This window comes from Temnothorax americanus, unplaced genomic scaffold (assembly GCF_048541705.1).
Source record: "Temnothorax americanus isolate GAGA-0224 unplaced genomic scaffold, ASM4854170v1 Scaffold3, whole genome shotgun sequence".
NCBI classification, from domain to species: Eukaryota; Metazoa; Arthropoda; class Insecta; order Hymenoptera; family Formicidae; genus Temnothorax; species Temnothorax americanus.
The window spans coordinates 114,160-139,350 of record NW_027509442.1 but is presented as its reverse complement, the minus strand read 5'-3'; the positions used below and the strand labels follow the sequence as shown (position 1 = coordinate 139,350).

Sequence of the window (25,191 nt, the reverse complement as noted above, 5' to 3'; positions counted from 1 at the left end):
TTCTTTGATCTCGAAGAATAAGTACGAAATATTTCTATAGTTGCCTTCAAACCGTAGGTTATACAAGCATATCAATGTGTCTTTAAATAATACCTAATTAATTATTAATAAGGATATATTTCTGTGTGAAATCACAAATAGCCATTTATGTCAAATGAATACATTTATATTTAGTTAATAAGTAAACAAACTCAAACATTCGATATTAAAGAACAATATAGATAAAATGGGCCAATTCTCTGGTCTAAAAAGTGTAACGTAAGTTATATATACATGTACTCTTACGTCTTTGGGTCACTAAATACGATGGTAGAATTTTTGTTCGTTTAAACCTGTGGGAAAATGCTGAAAATTCTTAAAAAAGTCGAAATTAATCATTTTTAATAATAATTTGGTTAATAACGATATTGTTCCAATTATTTAATTACTTGTATATTATAATTAGTTTAGTTTTTTACTCTTCTTTTTAAAACTAAGGAAATATTTCCAAATAAGACACTTAAGAAATACTAAATCTAACATCGAAATCAACAAAAAAACAGCCAATTTCTTATTCCAAGAATTTTATATCTTTGAAGACATAACACACATTTGAATGTATACCTGCAAAAGTAATAAAACTAAACTATAATACAAGTAATTAAATAATTAGAACAAAATCGTCACTAACCATCTTACTGTTAAAAGTGATTTATTTCAACTCCTTTAATGCAATTTTTTGACCATTTTTTCACGGATTTAAACGGATAAAAATACTATCATCGTATTCAGCGACTTAAAAACCGTATAAGAGTACATGTATAACTAACGTTACACTTTTTAGGCTAAAATCAGTCTACTTTATCCATCGTCCTTTGTGCCTTTCATTTGGCAGTTGAAGATTTGTCTTTAAGATTATAAATATAGATCTCGTTTGGAAGACTCTGCTTCTTGCAATTCCCAATTTTCGCATTGTCAATTTTTCAATCTTAATATCCTCTCCTCGAAATAAATGATGTGGACTTGTGGACGCATCGAGCGTCCCAAAGGATCCACAATTCACTCGCCACGGCGCTGACCCAAGGTGGAGGTCATTACACCCAGTAAGCTCTCATTACTCCTCGATCGAGCGACCTCTTCTCTCTCTTTTACCCCTTCTCTTTCTTCTCTACACCGCCGCTTCGCAGCTTGACCCTTTCGTGTGCTTCGTCGGGCAAACGCGGTCGTTCCCTTCGAAAAGCTTCTTCGGCAACTTTCTTGCAGTCGGCAACGCCAACGAAAATTTATCGCATCTCGTCCCGGACGACTCATCGATTTTCTCGTCCGTCCCTTTTCGCCCGTCTTTCTGGCGGGCTACCGAAAATCTTCAACGGCAAAGAGTAGACCGCGCCCCCGCGCGAACCACTTCTCTTCTTTTTGCTCATATCGACGACCGTCGCTCGTAAATCCGCGCGAAATCTCCGTAATATTGCCTAACTAGTTCGCCCGTGTGGATTTATGGCACGTTCCGCATTGATTTAGCGCCGAGTTTGTTAAGAGAATACCGTGGTACATACGCTAAAAATGGCACGCGCTTTCGCGCCGCGTTATTTTCCGCGCGATTAATTGTAATCGCATATTAAAATCGACGGTAAATACTAAAAGGCGGTAAACATTCTCTGAAACCATGTTAGTACATTCGGTCTGGTATGTCAGTCGTGACCTCGATTCTTTAAAGATTTTAATCCAAAAATACCGTTAAATTTTCAAAATGCCATCTCGCTATAGAAACACATTTATATATTGTCATAATAACAAAGACCACGTATAACGAATAACATATGAACTTCGTAAATTCAGTGTGAATTCGTAAAGAGAGAATATATTTTAGTTTTTTTTTTTTTTTTTAAACGCAGTTTTAATATGCTTAACAAGCCTGTGAACAATGTTTTGGTTAGGTATAAAGTTACATTTATACATGGTTGTATATACATTATTTAAGCTTGATGTATCTATCGATGATTCATGTATCGGGGAAGTTTCAGGGAAATTAATCTCATATGTAATATATCGAATGTCCAATATTCACAACGATTGAATTTGCAGTATTATGACTATATTATGTATATGTCGGCCGGGTTGGTCAGCTGACGCACGTCACGATTTTGCTCGAACACGTAATAGCGCATATCCATCTTACGCGGAATATATTTGGAACGAGTTGTTATCCCGACCTACACGCGCAGGAAATCAGCCATGCATGCGATTTGTTCTATGTTTGCAATCTGCCGGTTCACCTGACGCTAACGCCCATTCGCGATTGTTATGTTTATTGTTATTCAACACCATGTGCCAATAATTAGCTTCTTTAATTTCATTCCTCTCTCATCCTATTTTAGCGAACTATTGTGCATGCTATTACAAACGTCAATGCTGTACTTCTAATATCGGTTTACGTATCAAATTTTATAATCATCATCACCATCATCGCGTTGTCGATATAATTAGGTATATTATCATTATTTTTTTACATATCATAATAGATAATTATAACATATATTATAATAATTATTATATAATGTATATTATCATAATAATAATTTGTTTATATATTATATATTTTGCGACTATTATATATATATATATATATATATATATATATATATATAACACTAAAATTAAAATAGTTTTATCTTCCTTTTTATATTTATTGAACTAAAAGATACGCACAATATTCCATATTTTATTTTACTTTTATAATTGTTCGTATGTTTTTAAAAGATTTAGCCTGAAACAGAAATCACAGATAGCACACGGAGATAATTTTTTGTTATATTTGACCCTTAAATTCACTACAAACTTGGGATAACTTGGCAACCAAGGAATTTTTGAAATATACAAAAGACATTTTACAAACAACGTGATAAAAATTACCAAGCAGATTGGTAAATTTTAAAAAATTATTGAAATTTCCCAGATATATTTTACTAAAATTAATCAAACTATTTTACATTTTAATGTAATAGATATTAATATTTTTTATTATGGTAGATATATTAATCAGAATAGCTCGCATAAAATTCTTGGTGGTACATGTTGTCCCACAACTACCATAAAAAATTTCAAGGAAAATTTTAAAGAGAAAATTCTCTCCATGTAGTACTATACCATCTGCAACTACGCAATCTTTCTTTTTCCATTTTGCAGAAATTGTTAGCGGAGAAACAATGCGCAGCGAGAACAAACGTCTGCGCCATTTGATTACGCGACAACATTGTTGGCTTACGAGTCATTATGCAACCGACAGCGTGGTCATAACTTCGAGTAAACGCAAGGAATCGACACGAATAATGAATGAGAGAAAGGCCAGCCCGTATACGCTTCTGCCGGAGCTCCCGACCGAGATAATCCACGCTTATGGAGTAGTATGCTCGTGAGGAATAGAAAATATCAACTCTTTATAATTATAGGGCGACTTTAGACATCGCCTTTACCGCACAGAGTTCACACAGGTATTCGCAATGTTTTTAATTTTCAAGATATTGCATTATATTCAAGTAATGTAACCTACTATCAAGTTTCAAGTTCCATTTGAAATGTAATGAAAGACATAGCTGTTAAATATTATTATATACTATAGGCATGAAATATTATTCGTTAACTTTTGATTCTATATCAAATTTTTATTACCGGAAGTTTGAAACATTTGTTTCGTTTCACGATACAATTATATAACGTAATTTTATTTTCTTTAAAATACAAATTGTTCGTAAAAGTAAGCTTTTTGCGCTTTTCATATCTTTTTATTTACAACGTTAATTATAATAATCCTATATATTACCAGAAAAGTCACTTTAAATTTATCAGATAGTGCTGTAAATTTCAATAGTTACATTATAATTTACACTGTTAAGTTATCAAGCTCGAGAGAACGTGGAAAATATTATTCAGCCACTGGCAGAAATTCTTTGTGTCAGAGTAATCGTATCACAGTCATTGTTCGACGCTTCAATGTAATACGAAGACTTCCGCAGGGGCAAAATTACGCTCTTCCGCGCTTCGTCATGTTTTTACCTATCATGCTATGCGTTTCGTGGCGAAATATAACGTGGCAATAAATTGCCGAAAGCCGCAGAAAAAAAGGAGTATCCTCAAAGTTTCACAGAGTTGCTTGACAAAGAAACCTTTCATCGCCGATCGAATTCACGGAGCGCGTCTTCATTTACAAAATTGGCGCGACGATAAAAAGCTTCATGGAAATTTTGGCGACACGAATTTCACGACGTAGAACACGACGTATCCCCACACGCGTCACCGCACTCACCGTCGACGATGTCGCGACATGCGTCACGCGTACAATTTTGGAAGCTTCAACGCGAAAATTGAAATCGGTGTGTAATGCCGGTGAAAATCCGATCTCGATGCTAAAAGTACACGAAGTGATCGCGCCACGCTAATCTCAGACGTTTCTCCTGAAATATATTTCTCGTGTCTGCGGCGCGTCGAAAAATCAGAAATCACGGAAACTAATACAAACGTTTCGATCTGTTTTGGCCTAAACTACGACGCCTTGACAGGCGTTCATGAAAATTTCAGAACGACGCGGCGCGAATTCGTGCTGATCTCGTCGTCTCTGTCAATTCCCACGATTTATCGGCGACGCGCCGCACGCCCAGGGACGCATTATTTCGATTAGCGGACGACGAGTAGACATCGGTCGGCACGACCCGCAACATCGACCTCGATTACGCATGCATGCGCTGACAGTCCAAATTTCGCGAGTCCGAATGTGCGACGCGAATTTCTAAACAGATCGTAAAGCCAGACTACGCGCAGATTAGTGATTCATTCGTCAATCGCGATTTGTATAGTATAATTTAAATTCGCAGAAATTCGTTGTTTATCAACACAGACCTTTCGCACTGTTAGCGATTTCTGGTTCATTGTTTGTAAAATTATATCCTTCTATGTGTACGAATCGACTCTATATACCAACACAAATGGATTGATTCGTGGTGATTCGCGCCTTTTGATTTCGCCAAAAAACCGCTTCACCGGCGCGGCGAGTCGGCACAAAACGAGTCGGCGAACAACAAATGCGAATTCGATGAAACTGCCCGTTCACATTACTCATGCGAATAACGAACCGCGAGTCGTGAATCGCGCGCATAGCCTGGCATTATATAGCTTAAATGACAACCGGATAGCTGGCGATCGTGCTGGCGGTATTGATAAGCGTCGGTCGATTCCTCGCCCTATGGCGTAACAAATCAACGATTTTCCCTGCGTGCAGCACGATGCGCAAGACGTAACAAGCGGCACGGTATAAGTATCGCGACGCCAAGTACATGAAAAATGTAAGTTCATAAAAAAGTATATATAAAAAAATTAAACCATGTTCACTGTGTGCCATCACGACGCGGGATTATTAAGCTTATCTGGAGTTTTCACGAATGACAAATTAATATAACGTAATATTAATGAATAATTTAAAAATAAAAGACTTGTTGAGAGACTTTTGCTTATAAAATAAGAATTAATATGAATTAATTGGAATGAATTAACATTTGAATATTTGCACACAACATGTTATAATCCTTCTCCTTCCTTCCCTCTCTCCCCCCTTTCTCTTTGTTTCTTAGTTTCTTGGTTTGTTATGTACTCTTATGGCGTATTTTTTTCCCTTTTATAAAGACTTTTTGTTAGGGCGGATTATGTCAGATCTGTCACTTTCACCAAGATCGCGGCATTTTCCCGCGATCACTCGGCACTGCGTCTTGTCGTCGAGAGGAAAACGCTACATCCGATTCGCTCGGCGTAATGACGACTTATGCCGAAAAACGCACGTACTGATGCACGAGACCTCGCACTGATGAGCAACTCCGGCCGAGAGTATTCCTCCCGTCGCGCGTCGGGACGAGCCTTCGCTTGTCGCCGAGTGGTCCATCGATCGATGGATCGATCCATCGAATCTATAGCGGCGCGGGACGATTTTTCAAATTCAATTTCACTTTTTAGCAGGAACTTACGTTCGGCGAGCTTTCAGCGACCAATCCATATCTCGGTGCGCGACGTATCCGGCAGGCTTGTCACTTGACGCTTCTCGGTATTCGGTCCGTCTCTCTTTCTCTCTCTATCTCGGTATTCTGCTCCCGGCTAACTGGCCTGCTGTCGCACGATTTTTCCAAACCCCTCAAAACTGACCAAAACCGTGTTAATCACGCGCGCATTTCTCACGGTTCTCTATTTGTACGCGATCAATGGGTTCCCGTATAACGCGGAGCAAAGCGCGCGCGCGCGCGACTAGTATATTAATTAATTACAAGTGGTACATAAATAATTGTTATACGCGTTAATAGACTTAAGCACGTTCTCGTTTTACTTTCGCGTCTTTACTCCGAAAATTTAATCTCCCTTAATAGTCCGGTCGGACTAATCAATGAGTAAACGAATTTTCCTTCGGACGCGATCTTATTGTTCTCGACTCTTTTGTGCGACTTGGCAAATAGAATTCACAAATATCTCGCTTTTGTTATGCAAAATTGATTCGAAGATCGACACAAGAAACAGGGACGAATAATTTGAAAAACTCAAAAAACTCGAAAAAAAATTGCACATCTGTTACGAATGTAGTGAACATTTATTAGGTTTCGAAGGAAAAAAAACAAACAAACTATTTTCGCGATACGAATGTCGTACAGACGTTAAAATCCGCGTCTGATCCGAACCCAACCTAACCCCGGTGGTTTTCCGCGGAGAAATCATGTCCAGAAATAAAGCGGGACCAGAAATTTACTTACTGCCTAAAACGTCCGCAGGTTTAAATTTCGGAGCGGGAGTGGCTCGCGCGAGGTGTGACGCTACCAAAGGCGCGAACTGTCAACTTTCGATACGCTCTCCGGACTGACGGGGTCGAAGGCGCTCCCGGCACCGATGTTTTCACGATACCTCGGCATAATACGGTGAGGTGGTCATAACGCTGGATGCGGGCACCGCACGCCGCTAAAACTCTCCGCGAGATTCGCGACGGCCGCGCGGCGGCGCGGCGTCTCGCGGGGTTTGGAAAACGTGCGACGAACAACACCGCGCGGATCCACCGCTGCTATTTACTCCACGCGAGACGCACACGGCACACGGCACACGACGCACGCACGTAACGACGAACAACGCGAGGGCGTTAGGAGGGGAAGGGGGAGGGGGAGGGGAAAAAATGGAACGAGAAAGATATTGCACACTGTTCCGCGCACATACACCGCGGCAACATGAGCCGGAGCACACAGCGTTCGTTGTCGTCGTCGTCTTCGTCGTATTCTCCCACCGGAACTTATCCGTCTCGTGTCACCAGCAGCACCCGGCCGTTTCGTTCCCCGCTACGCGGCGATCAGCGTTGCACGCGTGCATAACATATAAATTACCGCGCGTGCGTTGCGTGTATGTACGTATGTACGTGTGTGTGAGTGTACGCGCGTGTGTGTGCGTGTGCGTGTGTGCGTGTGCGTGTGTGTGCGTGCGCGCGCGCGCGCGCGTTCTCCCGTACGTAGGTAAACGCACCGAAATGCCAGGTGGATCGGAGGTACGACCTCGGCGACGGCCCAACGACGACTGAGGCCGCGAATGCTTCACATGTATCGAGCGGTGGGTGAGGGGGAGGCGGTGAACGAGAGAGGGAGCGATAAGGGGAGAGCGGTCGGTACAGTCATGTGGGGATACGTGTGGGGTATATCCCGCGTGTGAACACTGATGCAGTCGAGCATTGGCGTAGGGACGGCATGCGTCGACATTACGCGGATTTCCGGGGATCTGTTCTTGCTTCTTATACAATTTTTACTTTTTACAAAGTCGTGCCAAGATCACATCAGTCTGATTTCGGAGAAACGCCTGGAGGAGCAGGAGAGAAAGAACTTGCTTGCGCGAGAAATAATGTAAATTTACAACATTACTTCTAAACAAATCTGATGCTATTCAGGTGGCTCTCGCGATCTCAATTGTGTAGGTATATTGTAATGAGATAAATATTAGAGAGGTACATTTCGATCATAATCGAAGAAAGAAACAAAGCACTTGTCGTACATATAATAACGCGAGGCCCGAAAAAGCATCCGCGCCTGACCAAGTAATTTTACAAAAACAATGCGAACGAGGAGAACAAAGGCAGAGCTGTCTCCGAACAGGGCAACTGATCGGTCGTGTTAATTGTCGCTAATCGTTATTTCGCTCTTTTTTTTATTTCGTTATAGTTTTTTCTGTAATATATCTTACCCTGACATAAAACTATTTTTAATTTATTTACTACTGTAAAACCATATACATTACATTCCTCTTACAATTGATTTCTTAAAATGTAAAGTATTCAAGATGGATCTCTTAGAAATAATGATAATGGAAATTGTGTAAAAATATATGTTAAGTCGCGTGTGTTTTTACTTATATTATGAAAGATGCTCCAAAATTATGCGGATAAAGATAGTATTCACTATGGCAAGAATTGACAAAAATCAACATTTTATTATATATATAATATACAGAAGTCCCTATATATATATATATATATATATATATATATATATATATATATATAGGGACCTATATATATATATATATATATATATATATATATATATATTGACGATAAATATTTTAATGATAAATTCTTTGTAATATTTTAAGACAAAAATTTTAATTCAATACAAAAGACTAATAATAGTTGATAATATATAATATCATGACTATAATAATTTTTAACTGGAAAGAGACGAATGACAGGACTAAGAATTTCGCGCACTCAGGAACAAAATGATCGGAGATAAAAGTGCTTCCATAAATCAAACGTTTTTCACAACAATGAAATTATTGTACAAATATGCAATAAGAGTTTCATGAAGAAATTATTTCTGTTGATCCGTAACGAATTTGTTATAAAATTCGTAATGTTTTTATGAAATAGATCAATATAATATTTGATATTAATATGTATTGGTTTTTCATACTTATTTGGTTCATGTGATAAATCTCCGCAGTGAGATTGGTCGTTAGAAACATTATCAATTATAAACTAAATAAATATGCGGTAATGACAGCTGGACGTACATCAATATCGATACAGAATAGTACATTATTGAATAAAAACTGCAACTATTTTTATAATAAATTCGTTACGGATAAACAAAAATAGTTTCTTAATAAAATTCTCATTGCATATTTGTAATACAATAATTTTACTGTTGTCAAAGGGATTTCGGTTCATATGGAAGCACCCTTACCACCACATTTTGCTATCCCTGAAAGCGCGAAATTTTAGCCCTGTCATTCGAAAGTTTTAAAGTCCTATATAAAAAGAGAAGCGACCACATGGACTCCCACCTCCACCTCCACATTGGGACCGCTCCAGTTCCATGAAACAGATCCGAACTCCATTACTCCTGCGGACGCCTTGTAAACTCCATAATTTCTCTCTTTCGCGAAAATCTCATTAGAAATCTAATATTGCCTTTTAAGACTAGAGAATAAGTTAAAACCGAGCATTAACGGTTGTCGATCGGCGAGTGGGCTATGATCTCACGTTTAAATTTTTCTATTTTTATAATCGATATTTCCCATTTTTTCCCTGATGTTTGCTAACGAGAAATCGAAAGGAAACTTTCAAATGAATCCAAACAGACAAGGCATATGTGACTTATACGTTTTTATCAACTTTGTCTGATCCGCGTGATTATAAACCCGGCGCGCGGCACGCCAAGGAGTTCTTAATTTCAAGCAGTTTAATAAAAAATTTTATTATATTGAACGAGCAGTCCACGATATGCTCGTGCAATGTTTTCCGACAGATAAAAACGGAGTCTGGGATGTGCGTCTGAAAATTGTATAATCGTTACACTTTATATATAAACAATTACAAACATAGTTCGTCAGCGTAAGATTAGATTTAAGATTTACACTGCTTAATACATGTGTTGCATGCCATTTTCAATCAAACAAATATTTGGATGAAAAACACTTCGGATCGCTTTAACACACTTATATATAATGTTCCAAAAACTATCCTTTTCCCTTGCCCTTTTGACAGTTAATAAACAGCCGTAAAATGAATGTGATACGAAACCTATAGGCGCATAAGTTTTAACGTTTGTAAGTGTGCTAAAGCGAACCGAAGTGTTTTTTTCACCCAAATATATCTTTTCATTTCAAAATGGCAAATAATTCTCAGCGTGTCATTTCTCGCTTCTGACATCACGTTCTAACATGACCACCGCGGCGAATGCCCAGGGGCCTTAAACTTTTCCCATTTGAAAACTATTGTAACCTCGATATTAAAATTTCGTATTAAAATTTTCGTCGTAAAATGTTACAAAGAATTTGTTATTAAAATATTTACCGTCAGATTATAGAAACATCCTATGTATGTATATACAAACTATTCACTGAACATTACTGTATAACAAAGCGTATATTTTACGCATTTTGTCTCATTATTGCATTAGCAACAGTTATCTAAAGGGTAACATACAATGGCGGCTGCTCCAAATTGTCGGGAAATATGCACTCTGCCAGTTCTCGCCATACTCGCAGAATTACATTGCCGATTCACGTAATACGCCAATGCCGATGCGGATATAAAGGGCTGTGATAATTCGCAAAGTAATTCGCAATCTTGTATCTTAGAGTAGAAGGGAAGTTCAGCGTAATATCGTAGCGCACGTCATCATATAACTAGATCTATAATTTAATAAGGCTTTATTATAAGCGTACAATAATCTGCCGTAGCATCATCCTTCCACAAACGATACCGCGCGCGATCGATGAACTGTAATTTTTCAAGCTACACACGCAAATGAGCAAACCTTCGTATAGAATACAGCGCAATTTACCGGGCAATTTTCCATCTTTCGATGTTGCATTTTTACATATCGGCAACGTCGTCGCGTTTACGGTTTTGAAACAATCGTTCGGAATCGGGTTTCTCGGTAAGAGGCTACGCCCGTGCCTAAACCTGCCTAGTACTGAAACGTTTATCAAGGGGACTGTATCGCAAGAGAGTGCGACCGAGAGAGACGGAAGAGAGAGAAAGAGAGAAAGAGACAGAGAGAGAGAAAGAGAGAGAGAGAGACGCGAGAAGCGAAACGGATAGAGATGGAGGACGCATTCGAGGAGGAATACGAGGGTTCTCCCTTGTGCAGTGGGGTTTCGCAGACCTCTCCCTGAACCTACCAGTCGGTCGTTTGGTTGGACATCGAATTATCTCTGAAAAAATGTACATGTGCCGTTGCGTCGCGCGTCGACGTGTACACGTGCATGCATGTGTGTTGCTCGTCGTCGACAGATTAATAATTAATACTGCCTAAAACGCGAGAATGGCGTAAGCGGCACCGAAAAAGCCATACGCGATAAACAGCTTTTGTCGACGACATGGATAATACGGAATAGCACGACGCGTAAAGAGCACGATCTTTTCTCCTTTTTTCCGCCTCGGTCACTTTTCTTACCGATAATATAATAAAATGATGCATACAGCGAACGGGCATTAGTCCTTATTAGCAACAAAAATAGAAGTGTTATAGAATTTGTCTGCAATTTTAATTGATTAGCTAAGTATCCAATTTTCTTCGTGACACTGAAGAGGAACAAACTGATACTTAGGTACTATGGCGAAGAAGGTCCTTTTAGTTGACTCGGTTAAGTCTTGTGTCACGATGCTTAAAAATCGCTCCGAGATCTCAGATCTCAGATATTTGTAACACGCTAAACAACAATGCTTTATATAGGTTAGAAAGCGCATAAGAAAGGGAATAAGGACCCAATACAAAGGAAATTCCACAAAGTTTCAGATTGCTATACATACGGCGTCAGAAATGCCTTTACACCTGAAAATAGCTGCACGTTCTGTGATTTCTATAGTGCACGTTACATAATAGAAATCTCAGAACACTGCAAATCCAAGTGTGTTATTTTAATTGAAGCTTTTCTCACACATTTCTTGTCGTTTTAAATAACGTCATTTAACACGGTTAAACGTATTAATACGATTAAACGTGTTAATTTAACACGCAACAAAACATGTAAAACGAGCTTCAGTCAAATGTGTCATTTTTAAACGTTTATGCGTGTAGAAATAACACACTTAGATTTACAGTGAACGTGTACCTGGAAAAATGGTTATATTTAGGGGTGTCCTAATTCCTTCTCCTTTTCCGACTCCTGCAGCCCCAAATCAATGATCTAAAAGGATCTTCTTCGTTAATACTTGAATACACGTCACAAATACACTAGCTGTTGATGTGGACGGTCAGGTCACACATTCGCAGGTTCGAAATTCTTATAGAATCGCCGAATTTTCGAGGTAACGTGGAAAACTCGTCCCTACGAAGCGTTCGTGACAGGCGTTGAGATATACGAGAAATCGATAACCGGCAAGATTCATTAAAGATACGCGCGTACGAAGGCTTTCACGCGGCGTGAAAGATTGCTCCCCAGCCTTCTCTGTCGCATCTGATATTATAGCTATCCATACGTACAATTATACACATTACACACACATACATACGTACAAAACACACACACACACATACGAATATATAAATATATACAATATGCTCAGAAGTTTCATAAATCCCTCCCGTATATAACAGCTAGCTGTTCCGCAATCGTGACAAAAATATGATCGTGCGTTATTTCGGACCTCGAAATTTCGTAGTAATTTGACGTCACGCAGTACTTAATAATTATTTTATTTATCATTTTGTAAATTCTTGACTTGTAAAATGTTATACGTAAATGAAACGTAGGGATTCTCACTCGACAATAGACTTTAATTACGCGTAAATATATTTTCTTACGCTAAAAACTCAGCGCAGCTTTTCATCTTATTTATTAATTATCATTTTCATGAATAAATTACGCCAAATTAAATCACATCAAGGATCATAAGCCAAAAGTTTTAAAGCTTTCCGAAGTTCATGGAGATTTAAAGACTTCCGGGAAAATTTAATTAGCCTCCGCATTAAAATAATTACGTGTAGCGGAAAATTCATTATTTCTCGTATTAACAACGGCGTGCGGCTTCTGAAAGAAATTATAAATTTTGATTTATCGAGTTCGTTATTTAATGAATACTTTAGCGCGGTATATTTGCTGCAAGTAGGAACGTGATGTTTTTACGATAATCTTAATATAATCGGATATTTCTCACGAATTGATCGATTGAGAATAAAAAGCGTCAGAAATGATCACGCGAACACGCGATTATAATTAGGTTTATTGCTTCCATTTTTAAAACGTGCGACGCGATTAAGCTATGAAAGTATCTAATTAGCATCAGACGCAAGGCATTTTGCCGCGTCGTTTCTGCCATCGTTCGGTCCACCAGAAGAATTTTTTGCCGACAAAATAATAGCGCGACATAAGTACATATTTCTTTTTCCTTTTCTCTTGTAATCACTTCTAATCATAGACATAGTATACTTAAACCGAGCGTGGGGATAGAGGCGTATGTAGAAAATGATTTGTGCCCCTTCGGGCATAACTCGGGAAAACTTTATACCTTTTGGCTAAATTCGAGAACGCATTATTTAATAGACCTGCTAAAAACCAGAAATTTTCTTTGTGTCAAAAAATGACAAACGGATATTGACCTGAGAGTTGTTGACCTAAGAGATGTTCACGTGAGAGATATTGACCTGACCTGAGAGTAGATCCTAAAAGAGCAAATTCTAGGTCCTTGATCCGAAGTTTACGGGGTCAGTTACCTTTTTTTAGGTCATTTACCCGAAGCTACAACAGAAAGGAAGGAAATAGGACAGGAAAACTCAAGTTTAAGATAAAACTCCTTTTCCTGTAATTATGTATGCGAAAAAAAAAGATCGTTTTCATACATATAAAAAAACTAATAAGAATATAAGAATAAGATGACAAAAGGTTCAGATTTAGGCATAAAAATATAAAACCTGTATCTAAAACCAGATTTCTTTGTAATATCGAAGAAGCGACAAATACTCAGAGAGTGACATAGATCCGTTGAAGGTCATTGCCTCGAAGTTACAAGAAGGGAAGGAAATCGTAGACTTCAGAGATTTTTCTTGGTGACATCGAAAAACGACAAACGACAAATCGTACTCAGGTACTGACACAGAAGATCCTTTAGATCATTGACCCCAAAGTTACAGATCAATAGAAAGGAAGAAAAAACAGGATAGGGAGGATCAAGAAAACTATTATAGAAAAATCCTTTTGCTGGAGTCGCATAAAAGGACAATTAAGAATAAGATGACAGAAGAGAACAGATTTAAGGTTGAGCATAAAAATATAAAATTAGGCGAATATTTAACCGTGTGTCTAAAAAAAACTAGATTTCTTTATAATATTGAGGAGCGACAAATACTCAGGTACTGACGTGGGAGATCCTTTAGGTCATTGCCCTGAAGCTACAGGAAGGGAAGAAACTATAATAGAAGGACCGAGAAACTCAAGTTCAAGATAAAACTAGAAAAAGATCCTTTTCCTGAAGCCGCATAAATAAAAAGACTAATAAAAATAAAATAACAAAAGCGAGAACGTTCAGGTTTAGGCATTAAGAGAATCCTAGAGCGACGGCAATGACCGATATTTATAAGTGTATGATTTTCTTCGAATTGGCTTTACAGATTTGAAACCCTTTTAACACGTTTAAAGTATATACAGAAATAATGGATGGAGTGGTAAATTGAAGACTAAAAACTTAAGAATTCAAAAAATTATATTTGATACTACTTGGTGTATCTACCCTTTTGTACCTAAAGCTGTCACTTCATGCAAACTTTCATGGAATTATTAGCTTACGTGTACAAATCAAAAGTACTCCACTAATTGGACTAGATCAAAGAACAACGTTGAATCATTGAAACTAAGATTAAAAGCCTAATAAGAAAGATTTTCATTGATCACAGATTGTATGCATGTACCTACACACACGCAGTGTATACGGCGTTGCAATCTGACAAGAACAGATATCTCGTAGGATCTCGTTGGATAAAGAGTAAAGGCAGAATGATCAAAATAATCGATATTTTTAAATTCCGCTTAGATAAGGGCGCTTTTCCGTCGGAGTTCGGTCGTCACTCCAGGATCGTCAAATTTCCAACCAAATTTCCAACCAAATTTCTTTGCAACATCGAGGAGAGATACTCAGGTACTGACGTCCTTTAAGTACTGACGTAGAAGATCCTTTAGGTCATTGACCCAACAGAAGGGAAGAAAAAACAGGATAGGGAGGCTCAAGTTTAAAATGAAACTAGAAAAAGGTCCCTTTTCCTGGAGTCGAAAGCATAGAAGGACTAATGACAAATATGAGGGGATGCTGACGAAAGAACTCACGAAAATATCCACAGAAGTATGAGATATAATTCAGGTATGCGTTTGACCACAAGATTGATATCGATGTATGGTGTGTGGGAAAAATAAAAGAAAAATTTCGGTGTGGTCCGACAAGGTCTTTTTCTGGAAAAAAAAAAGACGTGGTCGAATAGAAATATCTAAAATAGTATATAACACGCAAAATTAAACGTTTTAAAAGAATTCATTATTTTAATTGTTTGAAATTACATCAATTACAATGTATTATATTATAGTAATAAATAACCTTGTCTCCTGTACTTTTTCCGTCATGTGAGATCGTGACGTCAGAGGCGAGAAATGATACGCTGAGCATTCTTGTGTGTCATTTCCAAATAAAAAAATATTTGCGTAAAATAGCATTGTAAATTACTTCAGCACACTTAAAAAATACTCCGAGATCTATCCCTTTCCCTTGACAGTAAACAGGTGTAAAATAAATGTAATACGAATGCAGGCTTATGCACAAGTGCATGACTATGCCTGGAAACAGCTTTCTGGAATTTTCTGTTTTATATCAGCAGATAGCATCAGGACATTTGACATTTTCCAGGACTGTCCTGGAAAAAATTTAAGTCCTACGGCAGTTTCCAGGATTGTACATCTAGAAAACAGAAAAAGTCCAGGAAACTGCCTCCAGGCATACATCTCATAATTCGTGATCATAATTTTAATAACATATTAATAACACATTCCTAAGCTAAAAATAAAACGAAAGTTCTAAAATATAAAAATGTTAAGACTATAACACTTTTCAAGACAATTATAGTAGACGAATTAGGTAGTTCAAAAGTTCGCACGCTTATAGGAACGGTATACATCGCATATTGGTCATCAAATATCGAATCGACACACATTAAGGAAAACATTTTTATTATACGAAAAAAGTTTGACATTTTATAAACTTTGACAGTGCAGTTTTTAATATTTTCTATTTAATATTTATATTTTCAATTATTTTTAATACGTTGTAATATTTTTATGTGATTATGATTACTTGCGTATACAATATATAATATTTTCTATGTTTAAATAAAGTCAGTGAAGCATTTCAATATTATTGCATATTTTTTCATTTCATAAGAGAATAAAGCTGCAAGAGCGTTACTAATATAATGTATACCCCCTGAGCATGCAAATTTTGGACTGTCTGATTCGTCTACTATAAACGCTTCTCATTTGAATAGTATTGTAATCTCGACATTTTTGTCTTACTTTTAACTAAGAGATATGTTATTAAAATTATGACTACAAGTTGTGGAATGAAACGGATAAAACCCGTCTACGATTCAACATTGCCCCGCGTGCGGCTGGTAACTCCGAATGGCAAGGGTTTTACTTTTCGTTTAAAATTATAGTTCATGTTGATAATCTATAAATATTAATTATTTATTGTAGTTTATAAAGTCAAATAACTGGAGTATTATTTAAAATAAAGACTTCTATAATTGATCAATAATCGTCGGTTTTATTTAACTTTTCCCTTTACGTGTTCGCAATTGCCCCACTCACCCCCTAATTTATTAAATTCTACGCAAATCTGCATTTGCAGATATGTCAACAAGTGTAATGTAAATTTGCAAATTATGTTACGTATAATTAATTATGTCTTTCTCGTTAATAATCTTCTTTTTGGAAAGAGAAAACTTTGTGTGAACAAATTAAATTAATATTGGTTACAAATGATCAATTCAATTGACGGAAGATTACCTACGCGAAGAAGTATTCAAGAATGCGAAACGAGAGGAATGATAAAGTCTCGGTGAGATTAAAATTGTAATATGGCAAATGCATATGACATGTACGAAGCAGAGAAGTCCCAAAAGTTTTAATCCCTGCCCATTGAGACGAGGGAGATGATTATGTCGTAATGCCGCGCAAAATAATAGAATCAAAAGCACCGGGATAATTAAATCCTCTTAGAAACCCGAAGGCTTAATATGATCATGAAAATTGAAGCGTATTTTAGTTAATAAAGTCATTTTCTGATGTTCTATTCCTTGGCAAGCACTTGCAAAATATATCTTACAATTAGTAATTTTAACAATTTGTTAACTTCAAATAATACAACACACATGCGCTAATACTTAAAATAATACAATCTATTAACTTTATTATGAAAATCAATGTTCATTCTTCATTACGTTAAAAAATTTTATGTGTTCTAAATATAAAGTTAACGATGGTTAAGTTAAAATCTACTTGAGTCAAAACTGGAATTAAAGAAAATTGATATATGTTACGAATCTATAAATAAAAGCGAGTGTACATAAAAATTTGTATCGATTCGATGAATGGGAGGGAGGGCAGGGTTTATATTTCATAATATAAGGCCCTAAAAGCCATGATACATGAATCACTCTGTCGTGGCCATTAAACGGCCAAGTTTAATTGTTTTTCTTTGAAGTAATAACGTTATTTGCGTGCGACCACACATTTAGTATATATTTACCTATCATAATGATACGAGCGTCGAATGTGGAAACACTGGAAACATAGCTTAACCAGACGTGGAATTCTGACACAAAGTATACCTTTTGTGCCATCAAAAAAGAAATGGGGAGGCTCTTAAACCTGACATTTTTAAAATGGATTCAAGAATAGTATGCATGGGCACTTACCTATGTCAAGGAAAAAAAGATAAAGCAATTTCTAACCTGATCAAAATGGGACTGCTAAACGTTGGGCACCTACCTATTCAAGGACATTGTGGATTTACCACCATTTGAATGTAGGGGAAATAGTTTAAGAACGTTTAAACGCTCGTGCCAAAAATATTTTTCGCGTTAAATAAGAGCCCCGATAATCTTTTCTAAATAGGGCATATTTGACTAATTATTTAGGATAAACTACACGACTGCCTTTACTATCAATGTATGTCGATGTATTGAGCTAATAATATAATTTCTGTTACAATTTACAAGCTAACTTTCTCGAAGCAATGAAATATTTACAATTGCCATTAAGTATTTCCAATTATAATTAAAAATTCCTATCATTTTATGCGGATGCGTATATAAGTTACGAAAATGTCAGACAAGCGTATTTGCTTCGGATTTCGATTTCTCGCTTTTTCATAATCTAAAACAGCTGACGTAAATGTCAAGAATGTTAAACGCGAAAATACTGATTTCTCCAATTTCTGAATACTAACTGATTTCTTCGATTACTCCCCGTCCTCGATGATCGCATCAATTTTCGCAGTTTTTGCAAAACAACGCGGTTAATGCGTAATTTTGTATTGAGCAAAATGTAGGAACGAAGAGAACTTGTCGGAGAAGAAATAAAGTCGATCACGAAAGAAACGATGGACGAACCAGCAGAAAAACAACGAAAAAAAAACAGAAAGGTCATCGTAGCATTTCGTTGCCAACTCGAGTGACACGCAGTATTGTATGCAGATCGTATATCGGTAATTACAAATAAATGAGGCGACGTTGTTGTATCAAATTATTAAGTTTTGCAATCATCTACCGCCATTATCGCAGATTTGAATAATTTCTGACGTAAAAACAAATATAATAGAGAAAAAAAATAATTCTTATACATTTTCATTTTATACATTACTTATACTCCTACAGTTTCTAACTATTTACGAACTAACAATGTACCAATTATTTTTTTAAAGACATTTGTCAAAGTGCTAATTAATATCCACAGATATAGGAACGTTCAGTTACGAACGCAAAAACTGATTTATTCAACATATCATTTAAATCGTTTAATTTATTTAAATCATTTAAATAAAAATAATATGTGAATGTTTATTAAAAATTGCATTGGCATCCTTTTATTCTGCTGCCGGCATGGAAAACATTCATTACAATCTGATTGATGCGTGTATCATTGATTCATGCCAGAGATTGTCATTGTCATTTATATGCGAAATTTCATCAATAGAAATTATTCCGATGCGCAATCCTAAAACACCAAATTGGAAAAACGTAGGATTCTTGAGAACAATATTTATCACGTTATATTCTTCTATTTTTTTCACTTAGCCTTTTAGCAGTCAGGTATATTTATTAACTATCCAGCTTTTTTCGTTTCTAGCAGCAAATCTCTCTGCTCAGAGTCATTTAAGTTACTCTATATATATATATACCAGTACCTTGCCCCCCTGTTTCCTGCTAGCAGCAGGTTTTGGCACTCCCCGACATTGTGCAATAGCATCAGTTGCACATTGCAGATGCATAACACACATGCGCGGGCCTGGTTGGTCTGCTAGATTTTTCGACGCCGAGTGTACCTTCAATGAGTTCTTCTTTACTGAAGCTGCGATTCATAGTCGATTTCCGTGAAAATTTTGCAACAACTCTCTCTAAACGACATTTTCATGTATTATTAATTTTTTTTAATTTAATGACAGAAAAATGGGGATTGAACATAAATTTTGTCACGAATCGCATCGAAGCCATTGTACGGATATACTCTTAAGAGTTTAGCTATGAAATATGCAATAAAGATTATAAGGATTCTTCAGTGCAAGATTTCAGAATTCCATCACCATTTTTATCTCTATACTTCTTATTGAGACTAATTCATATTACACTCACTTAATCCTGGAATTCTAGGTGACACACATTCTGGGTTCGCATATGTAACGTTTTCCTCGAAAGTTTGTCAGAGTGACGTGTTAACCGTTAACTTTAGCTTTACTTTCAACAGTCTCCAGCGATTCCGTTACCGCGAACATCCGTTTTCCAATATTTCTTTTCTCAATCGGATATCTATGTACGCTGGGAGATATGTCCTCCCTTTCGTTGCCAGTTCCTCAAAACGTAAAAGACAAAAAAAAAAGAGGGCGCCCTGATGGTACCGTTAGAAACCAGATCTGATGCTTTCCTCCGTCGACGCATCTGCGCAAAACGTGGTCCGTTAAAAGGCGCAGTCTTCAATTGCGGTAAAACTTCGAACAAAATTGGCGCAACAATGAACTTCCCGGAACCCGATACCCCTTGTGCAACCATACTTTCATACTTAAATGTTGTTGCGGGGATATCTTTTATATTTATCAATTTATAAAGTTTGGATAATATATTATAGAAAATATCCTAAAAGAATCTTGAAACAATTCTTTTCTTAATGCGCTCCTTTTTATAATTTCAAGGTACAAATGTGTCAGGAACTACCAATTTCTTTTCCTAAAAAAGGTCAAAATCGCGTCGCAATACTTGAAATTTTTCTTGCATCCCTTTTTCTTCTACTAGTTAAAGATTCGTAATATCAAAGATAGCGCATTTATGCTGGCCAATGAGAATCTTGCTGAAAGCTTTATGCATGACACGTGCAATTCCTTTTTAACAAGTGACATGGTCAAAGTACTTTATGCGCGAACGAGTATTCCCTTTGCAAAAGGCGACGGTTTCTCTTCTTCTCGAGCTTTGCCTCCGTGGCAGCGGTGGCGGCGGCGGCGGCGGCGACGGCGAACGGAGAAGGAAGGACACACGGCGTCGACTGGAATGACGGGTCTTTGTGCTTGGTGGGTCGGTCAGACCCAGTCCTCTTGGGTCCGAGAGAGGATAACGTCAGCTCGAGTCTGCCGAGAAATAAGAAGAGAAGGGAAAACGGTCAGAGTAGTGGAATGAGGAGAAGAGGCTCGGATGTGAAGTGAAGGTCAGCTTTTGTCAGGTCCAACCGGTACGACCACGGAGACTGGAGAAGGATACCCCGCCGATTTGCCCGTATCTCGTTTTCTCTTCGACTACAGTAGCTTATCAGGAATCTTTTATGTTAGAAGCTATATTTACGGAATGCGCTATCTTCGGAAGTTTGCGATTCCGAATTGAGTGTTTTCAAGAGGCGGCTGGTCGTGTTATCTCTTATCAATTAAGAAAACATGTTTAGACTAACGTATAACATATGTTAAAGTTCGCCAATTATACCAGTATAGTTCTAGACTTTTGATATAATTTTAATTATATTTTCGATCTTCATAGAAAGAAGATTGAAAGATTTTTCTACTTATATAGCATAATCGGTTCTGAAGAAATTACAATGAGCAAGAAATAATTAGTAAGAGAGACAGACTACGCGTATTTTCAAATGCTATTTTCTCGAAAATAATGCCTTGTACAAAAAAGAAGTTACTCCATCTCAACTTATTTTTACATAAAGAAAAAAAACCACTTCCTTCTCGAATCATTCCCACAAATTGCGATATCATGATCTGAATACGATAGAGAGCATTGCTAGTAAACACAGTGATTACTACATGGAAAGGGAGGGTAAGACATATAAGACACGTTCGAAGCCTGGAAAGTTATCAGCTATAGGGAAGGTTTCAGTTTCCAACTTACAAATATATGCATCGTTACAACGAGCGATGTGGAAAACTGTACGTTTTGTCCGTTACTTGGATACCCGTGTTTTTTTATGCCACAGGAATAACATTCCAACGTTCAAATCATAAATTTTGCCGCGAGATAAATGAAAGTTAAATTATCTTTTCTCGCTCGCTGCAGAAAAATACGTAATTAATTAGTATCTGTTGCATTATATACTTGGACTTATATACATTGTGCGTTCTGTGCATTCCTGAAGCCGAGATTTACTAATGCGAACATATCGCAAATATCACAGATTATATAACGAACAACTGTATCATGATGTGACGTAAATCCGTTGCATGGATTATTACTGGAATATTGCTGGGGGGTTAAATTACACACGATATTAGATATCTCTAATTATTCTCTCTCTCTCTCTCTCACACACACATTAACGGAATTCCTCTCTCTTCTTCATCTGCAAGTTTGTAGTTTGTTCCGCGCCGCACTTCCATATCGAATTTATAGCCGCGTATTTGTCAGACTGACACAAATTCATAACCAGTAGCCACCGTGATTTACTTAAAAAAAAAAAAACAACCCGTTTGCCAGGACAGATTTCGCGCAGGCAAATACATGGGCGACGAGCAAGATACGCACGAGTCGGATTTGCAATTCTCTGGAAAGTGCGTATTGCTACGCATTGGCGAGCGTTCATTGCTTCGTCTCGTTGCGTCGATATCGCTCGGCGAGCACTACTGGACATTGTTCAGGCGGTGGGGTGAGAAACCGGGGCGGAAATCGGCGAAGCGTCTATTCACGTATCGATCATCGGATAACAGTAAGACCGAGGAAAAGTGGAACAAAAGTGGCAGTTTGAAAGCCCGGGCGAAACGACCGCTTCCTGCAAAGACTCTTCCCATTCACGGTACGCGGAGACGTGAAAATAAAAATTAAAAAGAAGAGAGAAAAAAATATATCTCTCTTTGCCGATGCTCGACGAGAAGGTAGACGGGAGAAGAAAGGAAGGAAGAAAGCGTTTATTAAATACCATGAAATCGAAATTTCTGATGAGTGAAAGATACAGATAATTGACATTAAAACGTCCATGCATCATATGCATTATTGCGCAGATCAATCTCAATTTAATAGGGAATATCATCTTGATGTAAAAATTGTCAAAAATTAATCGCTCAATTAGATTTTTACGCTTTTTAATGTCATTCTTCTCGTCTCATCGTTCAATCGTACTTCCCAATGATTCCTGGATCAAAGTTATCAGTGACAGAGCAGAATTCCGAGGATATTCTCAGGTAATTTCTATACCTCGCCATCCTCCTTGTACTTTCCAACCGTCATCTCGAAAACCTCTGCCGATACTATATAGACGCAGGTATAGACTTCTTATATCTAGGTAAGCGGAATTGAAAGGGAAGAAGAAAGGTGTGTAAAGGGCAGGTGCGACTATACGTGCCTATATACAGCCGCTTCATGCGGTTGCGCCCCTCGGCGTACGAGGAGAGCCGAGGCTATATCCAATTATTAAAATTAGAGGCTCCGTCGCCTTTGGTGAAACACTCCGGTAAGCGATCCTGCTGCAACTCGACTCCTCGTCATCGTCGACGTTGTCGTCTTCTTCTTCTTCTTCTTTTCCTCTGCTTCTCCTTCGTACCTCTTGACGTTGTCTGTTTTTTTCCCCTTTCGCCCACCATTTCTGCGGTTTTCTTCAGATCTACTTTTTTTTGCACTCTTTCTTTAGTCTCGTTTTGTGTAAGTTAATCTACTTATATATTCCAGTTTTTTCTAGATCATTATATCTCTCTCTCTCTCTCTCTTTCTTTTTCTCTTGTATTTTATTTTTTACGTTCTAATGTAATTTCACAACTACATCGATTTTAAAACTACCATTTTTTTAAATTTAGATTCCAGGATTTATAAAATTATCATAAAATAGAGAGAATATATCCTTTCCTTCTGTTTGATTATGTTTCCTCAAGATATATTGAAAAATCAATAACTTCTTAATCTGTTTCTCGCGAAAGAGTCATCACTCGTTTACTGGTAATGTAATGTATGTGCGAAGTAACTTGCTGGTGTCTGCACAGTTTTCTTCAGTTGAATGTTTTCTGTCTGTTAATCTGTCCCATTAACTTATCAGTGTTTAATTAAGTCATTAATCATGTGTGTAGTCATTTAGTCGTTAGTCGGCATCTGTTTTAATTACCTGAAATGAGTATTAAATATCTTCCTTCATCAAGTTAGAAAATAAATTGTGCATTTTAACGATGATTAGAAATCACGCGAATATCGTGCCGTGTTGTACGTGGAAAGATTTTCAAAGTACATTCATGATACGATATTCCAGCATGTCAGAATTAGTGTCGTTCAGAAGTATTCATACCAATTTTATTCAAACTTACTAATGTAAAATTTGAACTCGAGTGAGATTTGTGGATAAGAAATACTTCTCAGCAGCAGAATTCGATTCTTGACGACTCTTGACATCTGATGTTTAAAGGAATCAACGGAGAAGAAAATCGGTTTCTCGTCTTACGATCTCTAAATATGAACGTTTCTCAGATAGCTTATTCAATAATTATGTCAATACGTTTGTTCGCTGTCTCATAAAGTTTGAGGTTAACACAAAATATTCACGACAGAGACGATTTTGTACAGTCGCAAATACGCGAAGATAATCTTCAAAAATTGAATTTCGATTCCATTTGAAAAGCGATAATTATGTTCTTCCTGTTGAGGTATTCCTCTCGATAGAATAAAACGGCTGAACTTTTGAAAATACTACAATTTTTATGTTATTGCATAATTACACGAGATACAAATGGATCTGGGTTTGTATGCCGCAGACAGATTTTCCATAGAAAGGCCACTTCCCTTTTGCTTATTATTGTCGTGACTTCTTCAGACATAATCTCATTAATTCACAAGTGTAAACGGTTTCCGTTCAACTGTTTGATCTTTCAATTTCGAATAATTCGAAGAAAAAGATGCATTCTTTCATTTCTTTTCGATTCCTATAGCCACATCGGGGATGCGTTAATCGAAGAATAATGAGTAATTATGGATGCTGACTTTTTGTCGTAACCCGATTAAGGCCAGGAGATGTAAAAAATAAAAAAGAAAATAAATTTATGCATCTAACAGATACGACTTTGTTATAATAAAAAATTTGCAATATAGATAAAAGATGAAATAGAGTTAAATCGTTAGCACGTAAATATGGAACCGTTATTTGTTGCATCAATATTGCAAGCTATATGCAGGTATTAATATATATATTACTTTAATAATTTTTAATAGATGAAATTATTTCAGTAGCTTTTTCTATTAAATATATAGTTAAACAATCGTGCCTTTTGTTTTCTTAGCAATCGTTGAACCAAATTGATAGCAGTAGGAAGTTCAAGGGCGCGTTTTCTTCATGACTTAGCGCTTATTGGACATAAGAAAACAGATATTATTGGAAACACAAGTAAGGTGTACTTGACAAGTATATTTCTGAACACACCAAGCTACCACCGATAATTTATACAATTTCATGTGAGAGATATGTTTCCCGAAAACAAAAATCGCTTCAACCGTCCGC

At 37.1% G+C, this 25,191-nt stretch overlaps 1 protein-coding gene across 5 annotated transcripts in view; it reads right to left on the bottom strand.

Moving 5' to 3' along the window:
- The window catches only part of LOC143900506 (protein gustavus-like), a 137,509-nt gene that overhangs the window by 48,478 nt on the left and 63,840 nt on the right, over positions 1–25,191 (bottom strand). For 2 of the 5 annotated variants that reach the window (XM_077411936.1, XM_077411938.1), the window contains exons 1-2: positions 6,759–7,573; positions 5,988–6,157 (exon numbers count right to left, since the gene is read on the bottom strand). The exons of 2 other annotated variants lie outside the window; for them this stretch is intronic. In XM_077411936.1, coding sequence (XP_077268062.1) covers positions 5,988–6,016 — 29 coding nt within the window. In that variant the 5' untranslated portion in view covers positions 6,017–6,157; positions 6,759–7,573. Of the gene's footprint in view, positions 1–5,987; positions 6,158–6,758; positions 7,574–25,191 lie in introns of those variants that run through there. One more of the 5 variants, XM_077411937.1, reaches the window with a different exon arrangement.